The sequence below is a fragment of the Actinia tenebrosa genome, unplaced genomic scaffold (genome assembly GCF_029948245.1).
Source record: "Actinia tenebrosa isolate PJP-AT-01 unplaced genomic scaffold, QUT_ActTen_1.0 PGA_scaffold0__85_contigs__length_37466705, whole genome shotgun sequence".
NCBI lineage: Eukaryota > Metazoa > Cnidaria > Anthozoa > Actiniaria > Actiniidae > Actinia > Actinia tenebrosa.
This window is the reverse complement of record NW_028292569.1, coordinates 4,424,594-4,451,516: the sequence shown is the minus strand read 5'-3', so window position 1 is coordinate 4,451,516 and position 26,923 is coordinate 4,424,594. Positions and strand designations below refer to the sequence as shown.

General features: G+C 38.1%; 3 protein-coding genes across 3 annotated transcripts; all 3 read right to left on the bottom strand.

Annotated features, from left to right (window-relative positions):
- Positions 1-87: 87 nt before the first annotated feature.
- LOC148913302 (TNF receptor-associated factor family protein DDB_G0267754-like) lies at positions 88-11,383 on the bottom strand. Its single transcript, XM_089030057.1, has 4 exons — positions 10,846-11,383; positions 10,101-10,356; positions 1,670-1,929; positions 88-1,600 (listed from the first exon to the last, which is right to left on the bottom strand). Exons 1-4 carry the CDS (start codon positions 11,013-11,015, stop codon positions 1,402-1,404), a joined length of 885 nt encoding a protein of 294 aa, XP_088886183.1. The 5' UTR covers positions 11,016-11,383; the 3' UTR covers positions 88-1,401.
- Positions 11,384-13,647: 2,264 nt separating this feature from the next.
- On the bottom strand, positions 13,648-25,254 carry LOC116293251 (TNF receptor-associated factor family protein DDB_G0277243). The gene is made up of 6 exons (XM_089029996.1): positions 24,996-25,254; positions 23,324-23,532; positions 22,347-22,695; positions 21,699-21,954; positions 15,050-15,309; positions 13,648-14,979 (listed from the first exon to the last, which is right to left on the bottom strand). Exons 1-6 carry the CDS (start codon positions 25,058-25,060, stop codon positions 14,718-14,720), a joined length of 1,401 nt encoding a protein of 466 aa, XP_088886122.1. The 5' UTR covers positions 25,061-25,254; the 3' UTR covers positions 13,648-14,717.
- LOC148913301 (uncharacterized) lies at positions 19,853-21,241 on the bottom strand. The gene has a single exon (XM_089025761.1). The coding sequence runs from the start codon at positions 21,092-21,094 to the stop codon at positions 19,853-19,855; it is 1,242 nt and encodes a 413-aa protein (XP_088881887.1). The 5' UTR covers positions 21,095-21,241.
- Positions 25,255-26,923: the final 1,669 nt, after the last annotated feature.

Genomic DNA, 26,923 nt, shown 5'->3' with positions numbered 1-26,923 from the left:
ATATGTGGGAAGTTGGAGCTAAGTTATATATTTTTAGCTTTAGATATGAAATATTTCCAGGAAAGAAATATGGAAATACTGACTAAATATGAATAAAGATGCAGTTTAATATTGAATTTTTCACTACAAAATATTTCCACAAAGTCTAGACACACGACGTGAAAGAAAATTCAAACTTTCTATCAATTTTGCATCTTGAAATTTAAGATACCTATTGACCTATAACATTATGACATCACAGCTTGTTTACATGGGCAAGAATGATTGGAATTTAAGTGATTTTTTTTTTGGTTCGGGATATTTAGTACAACATTTATCTGTTATCACCTTATCCCCGTCTAATTAACCATTCTTATTGTGATTTCATTCGTTTTGCTGCTATTTTGCCCCCTCTAGGCGACCATGATCCTTAGCGTTAAAACAATAGATTGTTTTGATGTGACGTCATAGTGATATAGGGCAATTGGATAAGCTAAGAGAAGCCCCGCAAATTAAGCTTAGACCTTATTATAAGATTATAAACTATTAGCTATCAAACAGCTAAAATAAAAGCTTCTGAGCAATATCTTTAGTGACATTATAAAGAGCAGAACACACCATTCAAAAAGCATTACTATATATTCAGCTTTACAACTTTAAATTAAAGCCATTTTTACTCTTACGTGTAGTTCACAACAATATAAAAGTTGCAACTGTAAGACTATTCTAATGCATTCATCAAAAAGGATTACATTTTCTAATGTGAATATTTACAATTAACGTTAGTTAATTTGAGTAATAATTCAAAAATTGCAAAAAAGGCAGTGAATATTAAGACCAATCTCGTACACAGAGCCTGCGTTTCTTTTGACCTGCGGTGAAGAACGAGGGCTCTGGCATAATCCATTTTTGGAGCATGCGCAGTTTTCCTGAAGTCAAATATAATAATTGCAAACCATGCTTTAAAATTGACTTCTGTGTCAACTTTCGATCAAAAAGAAGAAAAAATTAGAAAACGGGAACATATTTTTTAAATTCTTATGCAAGTCCTTTAACGCAATTGCTCTGATATCTTATCCTGGTCTTAAATATTGGATTATGCCAAAGCCCTCGTTCTTCGCCGCAGGCCAGAAACCACCGAATATCCAAGAGATCCTGGTCTCAAAAAATGGATAATTTCAGAGCGCTCGTTTTTCGCCGCCGGCCGTTAGAAAGCACAGCCTCTGGGTACGAGATTGAGCGAAAACTAGCTGAACTTGCGCTCTGGTGACCTGGTTGCACGATTCTTGTTTCTCATTGGCTAATGAATAGATTCTATTACGGAGAATACAAAAACTGCTGTATTGTACATTGGATGGTTAGACTACCATTGGTACTGTTACAGTAGGCTCTAGAAAGTACATCATCTGTGTAACATGGAACCTATTGTGGTTTATCTATCTGTATTGTACATTGGATGGTTAGACTATCATTGGTACTGTTACAGTAGGCTCCAGAATAACGCGCTTCGAATGCATCTATCATCTTAGACCATCCCAAGCTTACTGCTGGCTCTTTTAAAACATGAGGTGCTTCCCGGGAGACATCATCAGTTTCAGGTTCTATGCTTTTCACTGACAACCTTTTGTAAAGCAAATTCATATTTCAATAAAGGGGTGTGTAGGAAATCTCGATCATACTTCCAGCTCACCTGTATATAACAGTTGCTGCATTATCAACATTGGTTATCTTGTTAATGAATTTGCGAGACTTTGGATATTCTTCACTGAATTCGAGATACAGCGACAGCCATCCCACAGCCTCTTCATTTATCCCATTTGGATAGACTAGAAAATTAAGTTTGTGGCCAAGCAGCCAGAAAATAGGGCTTGTGAAGGCAGATCCATTGGTGTGTTTCATACATAGGGTAGGAAAGTCGTTTATTGTCCACTCGTAGCTGGAGTTTATCTTCTGTATAGAGAATACCATAAATTCTGATCAATCATATGAAAATGTAATGACAAACTACTACTGACTAGACTGAATTAACCTCAGTTCTACATAATAGGCCTGTAAACACGATGATAACATGATTAATAATGATGATGATAATAATAATAATAATAATAATAATTAATAATAATAATAAAAGGAGGACGTGGCCTACAATCTGTAGAGGGAGAGTATAACCTCACAAAAATCAAAGCAGTCATAAAACTCTACGCAAACAAAGATCCTGGCATGAATGTGGTGAGAGAGTTTGAAGAAAGCGCTGCTAAGCTGGGACACCAGTCGATGATTAGTGCAGAAGCCCAAAGGTACTGCGAGGAATTAGGTCTAAAGTTAGAATTGGTTCATTCAGAACCCATGGTGTGTAAAGATGATACAGAGAAGATGAATGTTAAAAAGGCAAAGGGACTATTAAAGTCAATGTTTGAAGAAAACTGCTAAAGACGGTACGTGATGAAAGCATGGCAAGGGAAATTACACACAATAATATGGGGTGATGACACCCCCAATACTAAGAACTGCTTTGCATGGCTAAAAGAGTGGACGACATGTCCAACTTATGTGGTGGCTGGAATGTACGAGCTTTTTGAACAGCTTCTACCTACAAAGCTTCTACATATCAAGTGAAGAAGATTTAAAAAATCTCAGTCAAGCAACGTGACCTGTCGCATGTGTAATAAGAAACCAGAGAGTGTTGCTCATGTGTTAGCGGGATGTTCAGCTCTTGCACAGAACAAGTACGCAACAAGACACAATGATGCGCTGAAAGCTTTATACTTTGAGCTGTTACGAGAACTACAGCTGAGCGACAGTGTCACAAAAACAAGGAAGGGGTGATTCTGGAGATGAGCTGCCCATGGGTGGAGAATAGAGAAAAGAAAGATGAAGAGAAGACGTCGAAGTACGGTCCGCTGCGTTGGGAATTGCAAGATCAATATCCTGGACACAAAGTACGTCAGTATAATCTCATTATGGATGTGTTGGGAGGATGGTCAAGGAGTATGGAGGATGATCTGCGAAGGTTTTGGGAAAAAAGACCAAAGATGTGCTACGGAATATGCAGAAAGCAGATTTATAATATTTTAAAAGTATTTCTTATGTTCCGCTACGCGTCGTGCTTCTCCTAACACTTCTCTCGTGTTCTGCCAACCCCCGCGTGCTTTATGACAACACACAGCACGCGCACGCGTGTTCTATTTCTTCATAATCAAACGTGGGAGGAACTTCACCCCAGTCCTCCTCTCGCGGTTTTGGCCGCGACAAATATGATAAATAATCATTCCTTTTTTTACCGATATCTTTTTTAGTGAAATACATATTTCTATAATATAAGGACCACAGTACCTACAAAAGCAGTTAAAATAGATTAAAATTAATACTTAATAAAATTTTAAGCAAATATTAAATTATTGAAGGATTTAGATCGATCTAATCATTTTTTATTTACAGCTTCTAATTCGAATAGATTCATTTAACTTTCCTAAGTCTACCTTTAATATAAAGGAGCATTTCAACTGTACTTCTTCTAACATCATCTATTGCATTCAATGCTCCTATTGTAATATGCTGTATGTTGGAGAAACTGGACGAAGATTAGGTGATCGTTTCAGAGACCACCTTTACGATATTCGTAAGAAAGATCTCTCTAAACCAGTTTCTCGACATTTTAATTCTACTAACCACTCGGAAACTAATGCCATTGTTTTTGGTCTTTGTCTAACACACGGTAGTAATGAATCACGCAAAACAAAAGAAATGCGCTTGATTCATTCGCTTGGAACAGTTAATCCGCACGGGATGAACGAACGCTTCACCTTTAATTAGCCACTTCTCACCTACCATTGTTATTCTCGATCCTTTTGTTTTCTTTTGTTTAACGATTTGCTGTTTTCTTTATTGGTTTGTTTTCTCTCTACACCACTATATAAACCTCTTCATTATTCTCTTTCTCTCATTGACTCCGACGAAGGACTAACGTCCAAAACGTCAGTTACTCTTGTTCTTATTACGGTGAAAAGATTATCTACCACGACACCTTGATATTCACTGGTGGGTTGCTCTGCCGCTGGGAGTGCTTTTCTGATGTGACATATGTTGCGTCGAAGCTCACTTCCGGTTGATGATGCACTAAGTATGAGCGTGGTGCTTCAAGCTTTTCCTTGACGACTGCAGGCTCCCACTTCTTGGTCGAGGGATTCTGAATGGTGATGTTGGTACCTCTTGCTAGCTCGGGTAGAGGTCTGACATTACGGTCGTGGTAGAACCTTTGGATTTCTTGTTTCTCCCTTAGCCGGTCGGTGATTTGATCACTGTTGGCACTCCTGTTGATGGTGCGGGGTAGGTTATCTTGTAGCTTTCTTCCGAAAAGTAACTCAGACGGCGATGGAAGTTTATTGTCAATGCGTGTGGTGCGTAGACAAAGCAGTGCCATACTGGGATCCTGTCGTTTCTCGAGGGTCTTCATGAGAACACCTTTGACTGTTTTTACTTGATTTTCTATGAATCCATTTCCTTGTGGGTAGTGTGGAGAACTGGTTACGTGGTGGAAACCATATTCGTTGGCACATTCTTGGAATGCTACACTGTCGTACTGAGGGCCGTTATCTGAGCGGACTATTTTTGGGATTCCCTGCTCGCTGAAGATTTGCTTCATTGCATAAATGACAGTTCTGCTATCACTCTGCCCTTTTGGTATCTTCCTGACGAATGGGTATTTGGAGTAAAAGTCAGAGATCAGAAGGTATTCAGAGTCGTGTAAGTGGAACAGATCAGTTCCTATGGTGTGGCACGGCCGAGGAGGTATCTCAGTTGGCAGCAACGGCTGTCTGGCATTAGATGCCTGATGTTGTTGGCAAATGGAGCATGATTGGGTAATCTTATCAATATCGTTGTTAAGGTTCTTCCAGTACACAGAAATTCTGGCTCTGAGCTTTGTCTTTTCAGCTCCTTGGTGTGCTGCGTGAAGCTTTTGTAGAATGTCATTCTGAAGCGTTAAATGAATGATGATTCTTTGATCTTTTGTTAGTATTCCGTCATGTATTCCTAAATCGTCTCTGAATGACCAGTATGGCTTTAGGCTTTTTGAGACTTCTTTGATGGTTGATGGCCAGCCTTCGTAGATGACTTGCTTGAGGGTGGCTAATTCTTGGTCTGCGCTGGTATTTTCACGAATCTTCTCAATCATGGTCTTGATAAATTGAGGGTACACCTCATGTACTTGGACTTCCATGTTTCCAATGGGATGGTGATCTTCTGGTGATAGACGTGAGAGTGCATCTGCTATCAACATGTCTTTGCCGGGTATGTACTTGATTTTCAGGTCGTATGGCTGCAATCTTAGTAGCATTTTCTGTAATCTGGAGGGTGCAGATATCAGATGCTTGAGATGAATACTTTCTAGAGGTTTGTGGTCGGTAAGCACTGTGAATGGTCGTCCGAATATAAGTATGAAATCTCACACAACCGTATACTACTGCTAGAAGTTCCCTTTTGATGTTAGCGTATCTTGGTCAGTTTCAGTTAGCGACTTGTTTGCAAAAGCGACTGGTTTGCCATCTTGGAGTAAGGATGCCCCAAGACCCTTTGGTCAAGGCATCAACTTGTAGGGTTACTTCCTTTCTATCGTCGAAATATGTTAGGGTGGTTGTATCAATGATTGACTTCTATATTTGCTCATATGCTGCTTGGTAGTTGGCGTTCCAATTGAAGACTTGGTTATCTTTGAGTAGACCTCTTAAAGGTGCTGTAAGTGTGCTTAAGTTGGGTATGAAAGAAGTCATGTAGGATGTTAGTACTAGGAAGGTCTCCCTACTCTCGGCGGTCACCTGGCTGTTTCATCTGCTTCAGGGCGGACACCTTTGCAGGGTCGGGCTGTATTCCAGCTTCGCTACAGATGATGCCATAGAATTTGATCTTATCTTGCTTTATGTGACACTTGTTTGGATTGAGCTTTAACCCAGTCTTCTCACATCTTTGGATCATGCTGTGCAGGTTTTGGTCGTGTTCTTCTTCTGTTTGGCCATAGACAACTATGTCGTCAACTATTCCAATGACTCCTTTACAGCCTTCGAAGGTCTGGTCGATTTTGGATTGGAATACGTCTGGTGACATACGGAGGCCGAATGGCATTCTCAGAAACCGGTATCTGCCAAACGGGGAGTTGAAAGTTGTGAGGTAACTTGATTCTTTTTCGAGGACGACATTCCAGTATCCGCTTTTGGCATCTAGAATTGAAAAATGCTTGGCTCCGCTGAGTTCTAGCTATGACACTGTCATGTCAAATTTAAGCACCCAAGGCAAGCTAGCCATGTCCTGGTATAGAGACAATTTTCTTATAGCCAATTCAGATAAGTTTCAATGTCTTAGTATCAATCCTAGAAATATAGATAGGGAAAATCAGGACACTGTTCTGCACGTAGGAGATGAAGCCATTACTAGTACTCCATCTATTAAGCTATTAGGGGTTGAAATTCATGGAAATTTTGATTTTACTAGTAATATTAGCAATATATGTGCGAAGACTAGTACGAAAGTGGGGGTACTCATGAGATTGCGAAATTTAATACCTACTAAAGCTAAGCTTATAATTTATAAATCATCCATCCTGCCGAATCTGACTTATTACCATTTAGTTTGGCATTTTTGTAGAACATCTGACTCTAGAAAGATTGAGCGTATTCAAGAGAGAGCGCTTAGGGCTGTGTTTAAATCATTCTCAGAGCCATATGAAGCCATATAAGCCATATGGTGGGTGAATCACAGGGGCTATATTGGGGTTCAGCGTGATATGGTATTCGCCTTGGAATTTTCCGATGCCGTCGAAGCAGGTGGGGTATTTGGATAATAGCTGTGATTTTCTATCTTATGGCTCGTAGCGTGGTTTGTTTGACTTTGGCCGTGTGGTTGCTTGGCATCATCCTGTGTTTCCACAGAACAGTTCAGTGTAATTAGCCTTAAATCTAGTGCTGTTGGTAGGCCTATGATTGCACGGCCTGGCGCGTTGGTGATGTAGATTGTGTTTCCGCAGTTTCCACATTTTTCTCATGTTTCCAGTTCCGGATTTTCCTATTGCGTGCACGCTTTGGTTGTATTTATATTTCTTTATATATATATAAATATATATACACGAAATCTTAAAAATTCTGATATTTATCGGATACATATATACTTATATATATGTCCCCAATTTTCTTTTGTCTTGCCTGAATAGTAGTACATACGGTTGAGCGTTACACTACAACAATGACCGACTAAATTAATGTTCATCAGTCCGTGCGCCCCAGAAGAAGGAAACGGTTATTTCATCGTGGAATGGGGTTGCCTTTGTTCAAGATCACAATACGTAAACCAGTTACATAACCTTATTTGTTCTACTCTCATGGGGGAATTAATGAAGTCGGCTCTTGAAACTTCAATGATTTTGTATTGTCTAACTGCTCTATCTACTGTAGAAAGAGAGATTCTCAAGGTTGTCGCAATTGATCGTGAAGTTTTGTTGTAGCCAAATTTATAAAAACGATGCACCATCTTAAATCTTTGCTGTAGACAATAATTGATTGAAGTAAAAACTTCCGATGTAACGACAGATCGATCAAACGAATGTTGCTTTTTTAAGAGAGCATGATTACGAAGCTAAAATGCAATTCAAATCTTCAGTAGCTGACAGTGCGAAGGTTATGCAACTGTACTGTTCTATTTACTGATCTTGAACAAAGACAATTCCATATAATAATTATTCCCTTCTTCTGGGGCGCATGGACTTATGTGAGCATATTTAATCCGTCATTGTTGTAGTGTAACGCTCAACTGTAAATACTAATCCAGGCAAGACAAAAGAAAAATGGGGACATATATATATGTATATATATCCGATAAATGTCAGAATTTTTGAGATTTGGTATATATATATATGTATATATATATATATTTACATATATAGCCTTTTGCAAAAATTATGGCCGCTTCCAATATATATACAAGTATATCAAAAATATATCAGAAATTATGGGATATCATCCCTGATATTTTTTCCGAGTTGTCTATTGCTAGGGCTTTCTGAAATAAATATCAAGAAAGATATCCCGTCGTGTCCGATATACTTTTGATATATTTGTGTCTATAGTTGAAACGGCCATAACTTTTGCAAATGGCTGTATGAATGTAAGTGGAGACGTACTAAAGATCCTGTTGGTGATGAAAGTGAATTGTCTGAATCCCACTCAGTAGCTGTCAAGTCTGTTGATGCTATCATACGATCGTCACCATCTAAGTCTTGTTGTCTGGACCCTATACCAACATGTTTCTTGAAAGAACATCTGCAGTTACTACTCCAATCCATTGTCAATATCGGGAACATGTCTCTTAGCTCCACATTTCCATCATCGTTCATGAAATCAATTAAAGTACCTCTTCTAAATAAACCGTCACTCGATGCTGAAGTCCTAAAGCATTGCCGTCCTGTCTCCAACCTGATTTTTATTTCAAAGATTATTGAAAAGGCTGTTGTCCTTCAGTTGAATGAATACCTTACAACACATGATCTATTCGAAACCCAGATCAGCTTACAAATGTTTACATAGTACTGAGACTGCACTCTTAAACGTTCACAACGATATTCTTATTGCCTTGGGCAACAAACAAGCTGTTGTCCTCCTGCTTCTTGATTTATCTTCCGCTTTTGATACTGTCAGTCATGCAACGCTGCTCATGTTACTTAAGTCACGCTATGGAATCACTTTGATGTTTCCTTTGGTGTCCCACAAGGCTCAGTGCTTGAACCGATTCTTTTCTCGTTATATATTGCTCCTATGACTGACATAATTCGACAACATGGCTTGCAGTACCATCTTTACGCGGATGATACTCAAATGTATCTGACTTTCAACCCTAATTATGAAGTACCATATACTGTGATATCAACTATTGAATCCTTTGTAGCAGATATTCGAGCATGGATTTTTTCAAACTACCTGAAGCTAAATGATGATAAATCTGAGCTGTTAGTCTTTCACTCCCAGCATGTACAGCGTCCTGACATCCCAGCCATCAGCACTGGAGAGGAGTCAATTAACCCTGTGGAATCATGTCGTAATATTGGCGTGATTTATGATGAAACACTATCATTTGACAAGCACATTAGTTCTATCACTAAAACTGCTTTCTGGCATCTCAGGAATATATGGCGTATCTGCCGCTACCTTGACACTGTTTCACTGTTAACATTGGTTCATGCATTCATTACTATAGTAAATATGATTACTGTAACGCACTTCTCATTGGCCTCCCAAAGTACATAGTAAAACGTCTTCAGAGTGTGCAAAATGCAGCGGCGCGATTAGTATCTGGCTCCAGGAAATATGAATACATATCACCGGTTCTACGTCAACTACACTGGCTTCCTGTTGATAAACGCATTTCTTATAAAATTCTACTCATGGTTTTCAAGTGCCTTCACAACCTTGCACCATCATATCTTGCGGACCTTATCACGAAGCACGTACCTACTAGGGCATTAAGATCTAGCTCTAAGAATTTGTTTGTTGTCCCTCGATCACGCACCAAAGGGTATGGCAATAGGGCATTCTCTGTATGTTGTCCTATGTTATGGAATAATCTGCCTGAATTATTGCGACATGAAACTAATTTGGAATGTTTTAAAAAGAACATAAAGACATTTATTTTAAACCTTATAGTTTGAACTCTCAGTTTGTTTTATCTTTATTAGATGTATATTATAAGTCACATTTATACTTTTATCATTTATAATGCATTGTATTTAAGCGCTATTGTACTTTGGCGCTATATAAATGATTTATTATTATTATTATCATTATTATCATTTTTATTATTATATATTAATTGAATGAAAGAACAAAGTATAGCTAAAAGGTTCCAAAAGTATCGGGACCGTAAGCATGTTAAACTGCGATATACGAATTCACTGTAAAATGTTCATAAAACAAACTAATAACGACTTTCCCTAGTCTCCTTCGCTGCCGTCATTAGTTTCGGTCCCAGAACCTCACGGGCACTCTCCATCGCGTGGATCTGGGACCGAAGCTAATGACGGCTGCGAAGGTAACTAGACTTTCTCCAATTGTGTTAATTAAGAAAATACTAGCTTCACCTCCTACCTCAACTCGTCTTAAACTTTCTTCTAAGGCTTCATTCTTTTGAGTAAGTATCGTGTTTTGTTTGGTAAGGAATGAATTCTGTTGTGTGAGCGATGAACATTGTTTGGCCAGTAACATCATGTGTGCAGCCATGTTATCTTGTACGTGTTTATCGACATGTTGTCGTTCAACTTGGGCTAAACATCCATTTTCCTTGAAGGGACATTCTAGTATGGTCTTCGCACAGATGTTTTTTAGATGGTGGTCTAAATCAACTCTGAGAGAAATTAATCAAAGATATGATGGGTAATGTATGCATTTTGTATTCATAGCTTATAATAATTAAAATATAATGTGATGTAATGTGATGTGATGTGATGTGGTGTGGTGTGGTGTGGTGTGGTGTGGTGTGGTGTGGTGTGGTGTGGTGTGGTGTGGTGTGGTGTGGTGTGGTGTGGTGTGGTGTGGTGTGGTGTGGTGTGGTGTGGTGTGGTGTGGTGTGGTGTGGTGTGGTGTGGTGTGGTGTGGTGTGGTGTGGTGTGGTGTGGTGTGGTGTGGTGTGTGGTGTGGTGTGGTGTGTGTGGTGTGGGTGTGGTGTGGTGTGGTGTGGTGTGGTAAGCCTAAGTAAGTGTAAGTAAGTCTGTGGTATTATAAGAATTAAGAATTAATTTTTTTCACAGCAAACAATTGAAACAATTCATAATCAATTTTTTGCGATCAGATTTTTGAATTCAACAAATTCTAGCTAATTTCAAGATAGACTCACCTTTTTATCTCTTGGATTTGTCCTTGCTCGATACAATTGTTAGGACAAGGGATAAGTGTTTCGGGACATTCATTAGCTGAGTGATCTTCGAGCTGATGTCGGAGCAATTGTTTTCTACATTTATTGCATTTCATCACTTTGTGTTCGCATTTCGTGTCATGGTCGTCCATGTCTTTTCTTTGTATTGTTTCCTTGCAGTTTTCATTAGGACATTGTACATGTTGGAAAAGACAATCTTCTTTGTGTTTTGCCAACGACTGTAGCTCTCCTCTCCATTGACATTTCCGTACAGGACTTTCTGAAATTCAATTCAATTCCCGAAATCAAAGGGATTTTATTAGCATGTTCTGGCATCTTACCACAGGCAGCCCAAGCTGTATTATTGGCATGGGCACGCGATGGTATGAAACTTCTGTACCAGAGACTCCTTCTCTTATTTCATTTTCTCTTGTTTGAATCGAAAAGCTGAGTTACGGTAACAATTTTTATGATCACAATGGCAAGATATGCTTCACTGCTAATGATAATTGAATATTCCCCGAATGCATTACCCTCAAGAGAATATTAAGTACTTCATATTCTCTTGATTACCCTATACTGTAATAGATTAGTTGTAACTGCATTAAGGTTAGAGAGACTTGCACAATGGTACTAGACAGTGTTTCCCTATATATTTTAACTCCAATGTCACTACTAACAAGAAACGATGAGGCAACGTCACGAATGACGTCATGTAACTCACCTACTGCTCCTCCTGCTGGCGGATCGCACCAGACTTCTAAGTTTTGTATCAGATTATAAACGATCAAGTTACGTACAAGATCTTTTGCTTGCACTCTTTTGCCATCCAACGGGCACCTCTCTTTTTTTAATAATAGCTCTTTTGTAATACAATGTTTACAGAAGGAATGTCCATCTTTGCATCCATAAGGGTCATTGAATACTTCATGACTACAAAGGGGAAAAAGGAGCGTCAGGAATCATTTAAACGTATCTTGACTTCCTGGAATAATGACTGACTTCCTAAAATAAATAGCAATATTTGCCGAGTATCCGGAGATAAGTGCTTAGAGCAAGAACACTAGTGCAGTTTTCGTATGACTGTGAAAAATTCACGGCGCGAACACGGCAAGGAATACACCAGACCACATTGCACGAGAATTTACTCTCCATCCCATCAAATAGACTACCCGGAACACGAAAATATAGAAATATAGATAGGTTTTAGTGCTTGGGAACGAGGTTATTCCGGGCCAAAAAAACTGGCCGAATTAAATTCTGAAAAATTAATTGCCGAACTCGCTGGGATTCGAAACCACGACCTTCGGAATCGTACTACCGATGCTCTACCAGCTCTACCAGCTCTACCAGCTCTACCAGCTCTACCAGCTGAGTTAGAGGTCAGACTGAGAGCAGGGCGGGGTAAAATTGATGTTAGGTCGCGGTAATTATGATGCAAAGATGAGAATATGTCAGCGAGGTCGGAAATTAATTTTCCGAATTTAATTCCAAAGGTCTATCGCCCGGATTAACCACGTTCCCAGGCACTGTAACTTATCTATATTTCTATATCTTCATGTATTTCATAAGTGCTACGCGGTCCACATCATATTCTTATCTTTACCCGGAACACGCATAAACACTGCGCGAACACGGTCACGCCAAAAACACGGCAATGCCAGACCAATCACATTGCGAGTGAAACAATCTGCCAATTACATTTCTAGAAAGCATCGCGGTCACGGCACGTCACGCTTACGGCACTGAGCTTTTCACAGTCATACGAAAACTGCTCTATATAATTCCTGAATCCTGAACCATTGCTTCTTTTCGGGTCACCGACGTTCTTAGCGAGAATGACGCATATCAAAATTTATATTGAAATATTTTAACAACAATAAAATGCATAAAATTTTCGGAGAAACCCAATAACTTTTTGAGTTCCAAGACATACAATTTCGAATTGATTTTCGATAGGAAAATGCCTCGAGTGGTTAACGTTCGGAAAATGCATACTTTTATCTAATGAAGGAAGATAGCTGTGGACTGATTTTAAATATACATCAATATTCATTCCCCAGACAAAAGATCTATCGATTTGCATATGATATTTCTCAGAATCGATACTCTACTTTTATACCGAACTTGCTAAAAAATATGTTAATAAGAACGCTGATCCCGATTTGTACATCTTATTTAGTTTTCAAAGCTTGCCGGAAATTATAAAAATAAGTTTTTAAAATGCGTAATATGTAAAAGAACCCAGTGGCACTTTATAAGTTGTCCAGGTACAGTGTAATAAAGTGTTTTATTTACATTTTTTCTTTTCTGATTTTTAGTTTTTCACAATCAGTCTCCGCGACGAATGTTTTACAGCTTAAAGCCTTATCCTACATAATCTATAAGTGCATGGTCTTACGTAAAGGGAAGCTTAACATATTTTACTTACCATATTGCACAGATTAGGTTTTTATCGACGCTCCTTACGAACAGTTTTGTTTCAAAACCCATCATAAACGTCTAGGATGTCAGCTTCTGCTACTTCAATGTACTTTCAATGTTTGCAAAGTGGTAGTTGATGCAAGAGACACGAAGCGTCAACCGTTTACGCATGCGTGCATCTCATTACATGCATTTTTTCCAAGAACTTTAACTTCTAGGAAACTCTTTCAAGTGATCTGATTGGATGAAAACGGGATAAATGCTATGATATTATTTCATATGTAGGAAGTTGGAGCTAAATTATATATTTTTTCCCTTAGATATGAAATATTTCCAGGAAAGAAATATGGAAATACTGACTAAATATGAATAAAGATGCAGTTTAATATTGAATTTTTCACTACAAAATATTTCCACAAGGTCTAGATACACAACGTGAAAGAAAATTCAAACTTTCTATCAATTTTGCATCTTGAAATTTAAGATATCTATTGACCTATAACATTATGACATCACAGCTTGTTTACATGGTCAAGAATGATAGGAATTTAGGCGAAATTTGTTTTCCGTTCAGGATATTTAGTACAACATTTATCTGTTATCACCTTTCCCCGTCTAATTAACCATTTTTATTGTGATTTCATTCGTTTTGCTGCTATTTGCCCCTTCTGGCGACCATGATCCCTAAAGCTAAAACAACAGATTTTTTTGATGTGACGTCATAGTGATATAGGGCAATTGGATATACTAAGAGAAGCCTCGCAATTTAAGCTTAGACCTTATTATAAGATTATAAACTATTAGCTATCAAACAGCTAAAATAAAAGCTTCTGAGCAATATCTTCAGTGACATTATAAAGAGCAGAACAACATGCTCAAAAAGCATTACTATATATTCAGCTTTACAACTTTAAATTAAAGCCATTTTTACTCTTACGTGTACTTAGTTCACAATTATATAAAAGTTGCAACTGTCAGACTATTCTAATGCATTCTTTAAAAACGTTTACATTTTCTAATGTGAATATTTGCAATTAACGTTAGTTAGTTTCACAAGTAATAATTCAAAAATTGCAAAAAAGGCAGTGAATATTAAGACCAATCTCGTACCCAGAACCTGCGTTTCTTCTAACCTGCGGTGAAGAACGAGGGCTCTGGCATAAATCATTTTTGGAGCATGCGCAATTTTCCTGAAGTCAAATATAATCATTGCAAACCATGCTTTGAAATTGAGTTCTGTGTTAACTTTCGATCAAAAAGAAGAAAAAATTGACCAGTAGAAAACGCAGGCTCTGAGTACGAAATTGAGCGAAGACTAGCTGAGCTTGCGCTCTGGTGACCTGGTTGCACGATTCTAGTTTCTCATTGGCTAATGATTAGAGTCTATGAATACGTAGAATACAAAAACTGTTGTATTGTACATTGGATGGTTAGAATACCATTGGTACTGTTACAGTAGGCTGGAGAAAGTACTTCATCAGTGTGACATGGAACCTATTGTGGTTTACTGGCTGTATTGTACATTGGATGGTTAGACTACCATTGGTACTGTTACAGTAGGCTTTAGAATAAAGCGCTTCGGTTGTCTTTATCATCTTAGACCATCCCAAGCTCCCTGCTGGCTCTTTTAAAACATGAAGTGCTTGCTGGGAGACATCATCAGCTTCAGGTTCTATGCTTTTCACTGACAACCTTTTATAAAGCAAATTCATAATTTCAATAAAGGGGAGTGTAGGAAATCTCGATCATACTTCCAGCTCACCTGCATATAACGGTTGCTGCATTATCAACATTGGGTATCTTGTTAATGACTTTGCGAGACTTTGGATATTCTTCACTGAATTCGAGATACAGCGACAGCCATCCCTCAGCCTCTTCATCTATCCCATTGGGATAGACTAGGAAATTAAGTCTGTGACCAAGCAGCCAGAAAATAGGGCTTGTGAAGGCAGATCCATTGGTGTGTTTCATACATAGGGTAGGAAAGTCCTTTATTGTCCACTTGTAGCTTGAGTTTAACTTCTGTATAGAGAATACCATAAATTCTGATCAATCATATGGAAATGTAATGACAAACTACTACTGTCTTAGACTGAATTAACCTCAGTTCTACATAATAGGCCTGTAAACACGATCAAACACGATATGTTCAAACACGATCGCTTTGGTTGTAAAACTAATTAATAACAATAATAATAATAATAATAATAATAATAATAATAATAATAATAATAATAATAATAATAATAATAATAATAGGAGGACATGGCCTGCAATCTGTATGTCTGCAATCTGGCATGAAAGTGGTGAGAGAGTTTGAAGAAAGCGCTGCTAAGCTGGGACACCAGTCGATGATTAGTGCAGAAGCCCAAAGGTACTGCGAGGAATTAGGTCTAAAGTTAGAATTGGTTCATTCAGAACCCATGGTGTGTAAAGATGATACAGAGAAGATGAATGTTAAAAAGGCAAAGGGACTATTAAAGTCAATGTTTGAAGAAAACTGCTAAAGACGGTACGTGATGAAAGCATGGCAAGGGAAATTACACACAATAATATGGGGTGATGACACCCCCAATACTAAGAACTGCTTTGCATGGCTAAAAGAGTGGACGACATGTCCAACTTATGTGGTGGCTGGAATGTACGAGCTTTTTGAACAGCTTCTACCTACAAAGCTTCTACATATCAAGTGAAGAAGATTTAAAAAATCTCAGTCAAGCAACGTGACCTGTCGCATGTGTAATAAGAAACCAGAGAGTGTTGCTCATGTGTTAGCGGGATGTTCAGCTCTTGCACAGAACAAGTACGCAACAAGACACAATGATGCGCTGAAAGCTTTATACTTTGAGCTGTTACGAGAACTACAGCTGAGCGACAGTGTCACAAAAACAAGGAAGGGGTGATTCTGGAGATGAGCTGCCCATGGGTGGAGAATAGAGAAAAGAAAGATGAAGAGAAGACGTCGAAGTACGGTCCGCTGCGTTGGGAATTGCAAGATCAATATCCTGGACACAAAGTACGTCAGTATAATCTCATTATGGATGTGTTGGGAGGATGGTCAAGGAGTATGGAGGATGATCTGCAAAGGCTATTGGGAAAAAAGACCAAAGATGTGCTATGGAATATGCAGAAAGAGGTCTTATCAGGAACTTTAAACATAGCAAGGACATTTAAGATCATAACATGAACATTTATATATAACATGATATAGGATATTTAAGAACGTATAGGAGGTGTATATTGTGCATATTGGACATATAGAAAATGAACTATTATATGAACTGAATTCTTATAAGAAGTTATAAATTTTACGCATGATATATAATCTGTTCCTTTTACAAATTTTAGATTTATAATATTTTTAAAGTATTTCTTATGTTCCGCTACGCGTCGTGCTTCTCCTAACACTTTTCTCGTGTTCTGCCAACCCCCGCGTGCTTTATGACAGCACACAGCACGCGCACGCGTGTTCTATTTCTTCATAATCAAACGTGGGAGGAACTTCGCCCCAGTCCTCCTCTCGCGGTTTTGGCCGCGACAAATATGATAAATAATCATTCCTTTTTTTACCAATATTTTTTTTTAGTGAAATACATATTTCTATAATATAAGGACCACAGTACCTACAAAAGCAGTTAAAATAGATTAAAATTAATACTTAATAAAATTTTAAGCAAATATTAAATTATTGAAGGATTCAGATCTAATCATTTTTTATTTACAGCTTCTAATTCGAATAGATTCATTTAACTTTCCTCACCACTCTAGTTGAGTGTTTTTAGATATTTTCTAGTTTTGATAACTAGATATTAATTCTATATATATATATATATTCTAATATCTTTTTAAGACATATAGCTTTTGTGATTAGAAACATTAAAGAAAGTGAAGTTCTGCGACGCTTAACATATTGATGGGTTGCAAGCATTCCCAAGAGAGTTAAAAAAACATGGCGGCCATTGTGGTGCCGTAAACAATGGATGCTAATGAGAAATATTTTGTTAAATGGCACCAACATGGACGCGATGACGTAACGTGCAATCGAAGAATAATTTTATCAAAAAAATTATGTAATGTTTAATAAACGAGCAGGAGTGTTTTATCGGGTATAAAACACGAGGCGTAGCCGAGTGGTTTTATACCCGATTAAACACGATCTGCGAGTTTATTGAACGGCTTAAAAAACTCATGATGTAAGTTCTCATATTGTACCGAATTCTTTACGAAATGAACCAAATTTGATAGAGAAAATCCATTTTCAAGTTTATGCAAATGAAGACGAATCTATATCAGATATAAAACCTCCTTCACGATCATGATTTCTATCGTGTTTCCTTCATGAATTATTAATGAGTTTTTTAAATATAATATATATATATATGTCTTTTGTATTTCCATCAAACGTTACTGACAGTTGCTATGACACTAGTTAAACTTGAACTCAATGGTGATCATTGTTCTCTACTGTAATTGGTGCCAAAGCAAAGGTGCCAAGGCGTGAAGGTTCAAGACAAAGCTAAATGATCACCATTGAACTCAAGTGTAACTGGTGTCATAGCAACTGTCAGTAACGTTTGATGGAAGTATAAAAGACGTATATATACACCTACTTGCAAGAACGTTGACATACGAAAATAGAACATTAGTGATTTAGTGGGATAGGAATTATATTAAAAAACAAAAGAAGATCACTGAAGCTGAACTTTTTCTTTTGTCTTTTAATGTATTCCTTTATCACTAAATCACTAATGTTCTAATATCGTATGACAACGTTCTTGCAAGTAGGTGTATATATACACACATATATATATATATATATGTGGAAATCATAAAATTGTAGAATTTTTTTGGTTAGGTATATTTAGCAATTATTCGCCGAAGGCGAAGTGAATATCGGGGAATATTTACCTAGACGCGAGTCTTCGAGTGGTGAAGTAAATATTCTCCATATTCACTTCGCCTTCGGCGAATAATTGTTTTAGCATTTACCAACTTGTGTACCTAGAGCAACTTATTTTCATCTACAATAATTCAATAAAAACAAACAAAAAGAAACTTTTAGTTTGCGTTACGAATTCACGCAAAACTTTGAGCAAAACTTTGAGCAAAACGTGGAGCAAAACCTGTCATGATATTTAGTGGAGGCTTTGATCATGATTGCTTGCTTTAATGATGAATAATTCAGTACACCTATTCTACAATGTGTGTAGAGAGAGAGAGAGAGAGAGAGAGAGAGAGAGAGAGAGAGAGAGTCATATTACATTTGTTACATAATAGAACTTAATGTTGCGTGACAATTATATATTATTACATCCCCCTTTCCATTAAAAAAAAACAACTAAATTTATGAAACGCTTAAAATTATCTTAATAGAAAAATATCATATGTAATAACAGTAATACTACTTGCTCATGCTTGCAAAAGTCTAAAAAAAATGTCTTGTCTTTAAACGTATCTGTTGGGCGGTCTTACGATTCTTCCACTTCGGGTAACTGTGATCCCAGGTGCGTGGCTTCCGTTGTTTTCCAGAGGGTCTGCATTGCCTCTGGTCTCTGTTAGCTCTTGATATTTACTGGTGGGTTGCTCTGCCGCTGTGGGTGCTTTTCTGATGTGACATATGTTGCGTCGAAGCTCACTTCCGGTTGATGATGCACTAAGTATGAGCGTGGTGCTTCAAGCTTTTCCTTGACGACTGCAGGCTCCCACTTCTTGATCGAGGGATTCTGAATGGTGATGTTGGTACCTCTTGCTAGCTCGGGTAGAGGTCTGACATTACGGTCGTGGTAGAACCTTTGGATTTCTTGTTTCTCCCTTAGCCGGTCGGTGATTTGATCACTGTTGGCACTCCTGTTGATGGTGCGGGGTAGGTTATCTTGTAGCTTTCTTCCGAAAAGTAACTCAGACGGCGATGGAAGTTTATTGTCAATGCGTGTGGTGCGTAGACAAAGCAGTGCCATACTGGGATCCTGTCGTTTCTCGAGGGTCTTCATGAGAACACCTTTGACTGTTTTTACTTGATTTTCTATGAATCCATTTCCTTGTGGGTAGTGTGGAGAACTGGTTACGTGGTGGAAACCATATTCGTTGGCACATTCTTGGAATGCTACACTGTCGTACTGAGGGCCGTTATCTGAGCGGACTATTTTTGGGATTCCCTGCTCGCTGAAGATTTGCTTCATTGCATAAATGACAGTTCTGCTATCACTCTGCCCTTTTGGTATCTTCCTAACGAATGGGTATTTGGAGTAAAAGTCAGAGATCAGAAGGTATTCAGAGTCGTGTAAGTGGAACAGATCAGTTCCTATGGTGTGGCACGGCCGAGGAGGTATCTCAGTTGGCAGCAACGGTTGTCTAGCATTAGATGCCTGATGTTGTTGTTATTATTATTATTATTATGTTGTTATTATCAGCAGTAAACACGTTTGAATGCTAATTAGGTAAGCTAGATAGGGCGTAATTTCGTAACCTACCAGCATGACAGGATTAATAATATATACAATCACTTAAAACCAATTATTAATGTTCTTAAGATGCAGTTTAAATACTTGGAATGTTTGAAAAGTCCTTAAGATGTGATTAATTTGAATGTTCTTGCAATGTTCACTGTGCAGCTTAATACCGCTTTCTGCATTCTGAGTAATACATCTTTGTATCTTGCTCCAAAGATATTCTTCATCTCAGGCTCCATCTCTTTAGACCATCCTCCAAGAGCGTCCAAAATGAGGTTCACTTGCAAGATCGTGTATCCTGGGTGTTGTTTTGTAAGCTCAAGTCTAAGTGCTCCATACTTCTTCGTCTTCTCTTTGTCTTTCTTTTCTCGGTTGTTAACCCACGGACAGCTCATTTCCACCATGAGTACTTTCTTGTTATTGTGGTCGATGAAACGCGCGTCCACACGGTTAGATCGTACATACATGTGGTCAGCATATACAGGTACATCCCAGTATGCTTCAGCGTCAGTTGATTTGTAGAGTGGTTTGGGTTTGACATCAGAAAACCATGGGGGTGTACTATCAGCAAGTTTGAGATCTCTTAGCATCTCAAACAAAAACACTTTCAAAGCAGCGTTGTGTCTATCCAGGTACATGGACTGTGCAAGAGACGGACATCCAGCCAGTACATGTGCCAGACATTCGGAACCCTCGCCGCACATTCTGCATGTGACATTATTCTTGTCTGTTGTTCCCGTTTTGTAGGCGGAGTAGACTCTCGTTGGGGTTAGCTGTTCGTACAATTCCATAATGCCTGTAACACAATGGGTAGGAGCGCTTACCCACTTGTTAAGCCATGCAAAGCAGCCTTCATGACTTAATTGATCATCCTGCCATCTTGCTTTCAGTAGACTTCCTTGCCAATGTTGATCTTCAACCTTCCCCACGAGTTTTTCATTAACAGCTTTCTTAAGGTGTTTCTTAATGTGCATTCCCTTGATCTGTATCTCCGGTTCTTCTAATGGGCTACATGACGGTTCTGGGGTATTTAGGTTCAGAGTTGTTCTCAGTTCCTGGGCAAATTTCTTTGCATCACTAATGAGAGAGGAGAATCCCTTGTCTGCAGCTCTTTCTTCAAACTGTTGAACAGCTCTCATCATAGGGTCCGGACTCTCGTAAAGTTTGACAGCAGCCTTGATCTTGATCAGCTTATACTCTTGTTCAATGGATCGCAGTCCTCGTCCTCCTTTCTCTCTAGGTAGATATAATACAGCTGTTGAGCTAAGTGGATGTCGTCCTCCATTCCCGCTGATGATCTTCCTTGTTTCTCTATCGATAATACGTAGCTCAGCAAGTGGCCAGTGCTGGGTCCACATAGGATATGTGAGCACCGGAAGTGCAAACTGGTTGGTAGCAAGGACGCGATTATAATCAGATAGTGGGCTTGTCCAGATCACAGATAGCCTACTCAAATACTCCTTTGCTGCTTCTGTAAGTACTTGCTTCTCGTCTTGTAAAATGGACTCTTTTATCCCTAGGAACTCGTAGCTGGCTCCCCACTCTAATTTTTTTACCACTGATGTCTCGTCAAGCTTGAGATCTTCAACTTGTTTGCCCCTTCGTACATAGATGACGCTGCATTTCTTTGAATTATGTTGTTATTATTATTATTATTATTATTATTATTATTATTATAATATATTAATTGAATGAAAGAACAAAGTATAGCTAAAAGGTTCCAAAAGTATCGGGACCGTAAGCATGTTAAACTGCGATATACGAATTCACTGTAAAATGTTCATAAAACAAACTAATAACGACTTTCCCTAGTCTCCTTCGCTGCCGTCATTAGTTTCGGTCCCAGACCCTCACGGGCACTCTCCATCGCGTGGATCTGGGACCGAAGCTAATGACGGCTGCGAAGGTAACTAGACTTTCTCCAATTGTGTTAATTAAGAAAATACTAGCTTCACCTCCTACCTCAACTCGTCTTAAACTTTCTTCTAAGGCTTCATTCTTTTGAGTAAGTATCGTGTTTTGTTTGGTAAGGAATGAATTCTGTTGTGTGAGCGATGAACATTGTTTGGCCAGTAACATCATGTGTGCAGCCATGTTATCTTGTACGTGTTTATCGACATGTTGTCGTTCAACTTGGGCTAAACATCCATTTTCCTTGAAGGGACATTCTAGTATGGTCTTCGCACAGATGTTTTTTAGATGGTGGTCTAAATCAACTCTGAGAGAAATTAATCAAAGATATGATGGGTAATGTATGCATTTTGTATTCATAGCTTATAATAATTAAAATATAATGTGATGTAATGTGGTGTGGTGTGGTGTGGTGTGGTGTGGTGTGGTGTGGTGTGGTGTGGTGTGGTGTGGTGTGGTGTGGTGTGGTGTGGTGTGGTGTGGTGTGGTGTGGTGTGGTGTGGTGTGGTGTGGTGTGGTGTGGTGTGGTGTGGTGTGGTGTGGTGTGGTAAGCCTAAGTAAGTGTAAGTAAGTCTGTGGTATTATAAGAATTAAGAATTAATTTTTTTCACAGCAAACAATTGAAACAATTCATAATCAATTTTTTGCGATCAGATTTTTGAATTCAACAAATTCTAGCTAATTTCAAGATAGACTCACCTTTTTATCTCTTGGATTTGTTCTTGCTCCATACAATTGTTAGGACAGGGGATAAGTGTTTCGGGACATTCATTAGCTGAGTGATCTTCGAGCTGATGTCGGAACAATTGCTTTCTACATTTATTGCATTTCATCACTTTGTGTTTGCATTTCGTGTCATGGTCGTACATGTCTTTTCTTTGTATTGTTTCCTTGCAGTTTTCATTAGGACATTGTACATGTTGGAAAAGACAATCTTCTCTGTGTTTTGCCAGCGACTGTAGCTCTCCTTTCCATTCACATTTCTGTACAAGACTTTCTGAAAGTTTTCGCACGCCCAAACTCGCTCTAACCTGTTTGCTCATCTTTTCTTGTGTTTTGCAAAAAAAAAAAAAAAAACGTGAGCATGCAGGAAAAAAAAAAAAAACGATAGCAAAATGTGAATCTGAAAATAGCATTAAACGGTGATGATTAAAAGCATGCCAATAGAGGTTTTGCACCACCACGTGAAGGCAGCCATGTTAGATGGCAGGAAATTAAAACCGCCTTTTTACATAAGAAACAATTCAATTCCCGAAATCAAAGGGATTTTATTAGCATGTTCTGGCATCTTACCACAGGCAGCCCAAGCTGTATTATTGGCATGGGCACGCGATGGTATGAAACTTCTGTACCAGAGACTCCTTCTCTTATTTCATTTTCTCTTGTTTGAATCGAAAAGCTGAGTTACGGTAACAATTTTTATGATCACAATGGCAAGATATGCTTCACTGCTAATGATAATTGAATATTCCCCGAATGCATTACCCTCAAGAGAATATTAAGTACTTCATATTCTCTTGATTACCCTATACTGTAATAGATTAGTTGTAACTGCATTAAGGTTAGAGAGACTTGCACAATGGTACTAGACAGTGTTTCCCTATATATTTTAACTCCAATGTCACTACTAACAAGAAACGATGAGGCAACGTCACGAATGACGTCATGTAACTCACCTACTGCTCCTCCTGCTGGCGGATCGCACCAGACTTCTAAGTTTTGTATCAGATTATAAACGATCAAGTTACGTACAAGATCTTTTGCTTGCACTCTTTTGCCATCCAACGGGCACCTCTCTTTTTTTAATAATAGCTCTTTTGTAATACAATGTTTACAGAAGGAATGTCCATCTTTGCATCCATAAGGGTCATTGAATACTCCATGACTACAAAGGGGAAAAAGGAGCGTCAGGAATCATTTAAACGTATCTTGACTTCCTGGAATAATGACTGACTTCCTAAAATAAATAGCAATATTTGCCGAGTATCCGGAAATAAGTGCTTAGAGCAAGAACACTAGTGCAGTTTTCGTATGACTGTGAAAAATTCACGGCGCGAACACGGCAAGGAATACACCAGACCACATAGCACGAGAATTTACTCTCCATCCAATCAAATAGACTACCCGGAACACGGAAATATAGAAATATAGATAAGTTTTAGTGCTTGGGAACGAGGTTATTCCGGGCCAAAAGAACTGGCCGAATTAAATTCGAAAAAATTACTTGCCGAACTCACTGGGATTCGAAACCACGACCTTCGGAATCGTACTACCGATGCTCTACCAGCTGAGTTAGAGGTCAGACTGAGAGCAGGGCGGGGTGAAATTGATGTTAGGTCGCGGTAATTATGATGCAAAGATGAGAATATGTCAGCGAGGTCGGAAATTAATTTTCCGAATTTAATTCCAAAGGTCTATCGCCCGGATTAACCACGTTCCCAGGCACTGTAACTTATCTATATTTCTATATCTTCATGTATTTCATAAGTGCTTCGCGGTCCACATCATATTCTTATCTTTACCCGGAACACGCATAAACACTGCGCGAACACGGTCACGCCAAAGACAGGGCAATGCCAGACCAATCACATTGCGAGTGAAACAATCTGCCAATTACATTTTTAGAAAGCATCGCGGTCACGGCACGTCACGCTTACGGCACTGAGCTTTTCACAGTCATACGAAAACTGCTCTAATAATTCCTGAATCCTGAACCATTGCTTCTTTTCGGGTCACCGACGTTCTTAGCGAGAATGACGCATATCAAAATTTATATTGAAATATTTTAACAACAATAAAATGCATAAAATTTTCGGAGAAACCCAATAACTTTTTGAGTTCCAAGACATACAATTTCGAATTGATTTTCGATAGGAAAATGCCTCGAGTGGTTAACGTTCGGAAAATGCATACTTTTATCTAATGAAGGAAGATAGCTGTGGACTGATTTTAAATATACATCAATATTCATTCCCCAGACAAAAGATCTATCGATTTGCATATGATATTTCTCAGAATCGATACTCTACTTTTATACCGAACTTGCTAAAAAATATGTTAATAAGAACGCTGATCCCGATTTGTACATCTTATTTAGTTTTCAAAGCTTGCCGGAAATTATAAAAATATAAGTTTTTAAAATGCGTAATATGTAAAAGAACCCAGTGGCACTTTATAAGTTGTCCAGGTACAGTGTAATAAAGTGTTTTATTTACATTTTTTCTTTTCTGATTTTTAGTTTTTCACAATCAGTCTCCGCGACGAATGTTTTACAGCTTAAAGCCTTATCCTACATAATCTATAAGTGCATGGTCTTACATAAAGAGAAGCTTAACATATTTTACTTACCATATTGCACAGATTAGGTTTTTATCGACGCTCCTTACGAACAGTTTTGTTTCAAAACCCATCATAAACGTCTAGGATGTCAGCTTCTGCTACTTCAATGTACTTTCAATGTTTGCAAAGTGGTAGTTGATGCAAGAGACACGAAGCGTCAACCGTTTACGCATGCGTGCATCTCATTATATGCATTTTTTCCAAAAACTTTAACTTCTAGGAAACTCTTTCAAGTGATCTGATTGGATGAGAACTGGATGAATGCTATATTTCATGTGGGAAGTTGGGGCTAAATTATATATTATTAGCCTTAGATATGAAATATTTCCAGGAAAGAAATATGGAAATACTGACTAAATATGAATAAAGATGCAGTTTAATATTGAATTTTTCACTACAAAATATTTCCACAAGGTCTAGACACACAACGTGAAAGAAAATTCAAACTTTCTATCAATTTTGCATCTTGAAATTTAAGATATCTATTGACCTATAACATTATGACATCACACTTGTTTACATGGGCAAGAATGATAGGAATTTAAGTGATTTTTCTTTCGTTCAGGATATTTAGTACAACATTTATCTGTGATCACCTTTCTCCGTCTAATTAACCATTTTTATTGTGGTTTCATTCGTTTTGCTGCTATTTTACCCCCTCTGGTGACCATGATCCTTATCCTCTCTACTTCATTGTATACACACCGAACTCATAATTTATTACTACTTTACTATGTCTATTATCTGCGTACATACTTACGGTGTTCAACTTATCCATAGAGAAAAAATATCGCTCTGGGATCCTCACGATTACCCTACATTTCATATTCTGGCTGCGTTACCAGCGTGGTTGGTCCTTGTAGTGTAGTGGTTAACACATCGGACTAGAATGCCGAAGACTTGGGTTCGAATCCTGCCAAGGGCATTGATATTTTTCTCTTATTCTCTCTACTTCATTGTATAAGCGCCGAACGCATAAATTATTACTACATGATCCTTAGAGCTAAAACAACAGATTTTTTTGATGTGACGTCATAGTGATATAGGGCAATTGGATATACTAAGAGAAGCCCCGCAATTTAAGCTTAGACCTTATTATAAGATTATAAACTATTAGCTATCAAACAGCTAAAATAAAAGCTTCTGAGCAATATCTTTAGTGACATTATAAAGAGCAGAACACACCATTCAAAAAGCATTACTATATATTCAGCTTTACAACTTTAAATTAAAGCCATTTTTACACTTACGTGTACTTAGTTCACAAATATATAAAAGTTGCAACTGTTAGACTATTCTAATGCATTCTTTAAAAACGTTTACATTTTCTAATGTGAATATTTACAATTAACGTTAGTTAATTTGAGTAATAATTCAAAAATTGCAAAAAAGGCAGTGAATATTAAGACCAATCTCGTACCCAGAACCTGCGTTTCTTCTAACCTGCGGTGAAGAACGAGGGCTCTGGCATAATCCATTTTTTGGAGCATGCGCAGTTTTTCGGAAATGAAATATAATCATTGCAAACCATGCTTTGAAATTGAGTTCTGTGTTAACTTTCGATCAAAAAGAAGAAAAAATTGACCAGTAGAAAACGCAGGCTCTGTGTAGGAAATCGAGCGAAGACTAGCTGAGCATGCGCTCTGGTGACCTGGTTGCAAGATTCTAGTTTCTCATTGGCTAATGAATAGATTTTATAAATACAAAGAATACAAAAACTGTTGTATTGTACATTGGATGGTTAGAATACCATTGGTACTGTTACAGTAGGCTGGAGAAAGTACTTCATCAGTGTGACATGGAACCTATTGTGGTTTACTGGCTGTATTGTACATTGGATGGTTAGACTACCATTGGTACTGTTACAGTAGGCTGTAGAAAGTACATCATCTGTGTAACATGGAACCTATTGTGGTTTATCTATCTGTATTGTACAT

Coding starts and splice junctions, on each gene's coding strand:
- LOC148913302 (XM_089030057.1), bottom strand. CDS start 11,015: ATGGACGACCATGACACGAAATGCGAACACAAAGTGATGAAATGCAAT. Junction 10,357..10,845: donor CAAATCCAAGAGATAAAAAG/GTGAGTCTATCT, acceptor AATTTCTCTCAG/AGTTGATTTAGACCACCATC. Junction 1,601..1,669: donor GCAGCAACTGTTATATACAG/GTGAGCTGGAAG, acceptor GCTTTACAAAAG/GTTGTCAGTGAAAAGCATAG.
- LOC148913301 (XM_089025761.1), bottom strand. CDS start 21,094: ATGTGGACCCAGCACTGGCCACTTGCTGAGCTACGTATTATCGATAGA.
- LOC116293251 (XM_089029996.1), bottom strand. CDS start 25,060: ATGATGGGTTTTGAAACAAAACTGTTCGTAAGGAGCGTCGATAAAAAC. Junction 23,533..24,995: donor AACCTAATCTGTGCAATATG/GTAAGTAAAATA, acceptor TCCCCTTTGTAG/TCATGGAGTATTCAATGACC. Junction 22,696..23,323: donor GCCAGCAGGAGGAGCAGTAG/GTGAGTTACATG, acceptor GCAAAACACAAG/AAAAGATGAGCAAACAGGTT.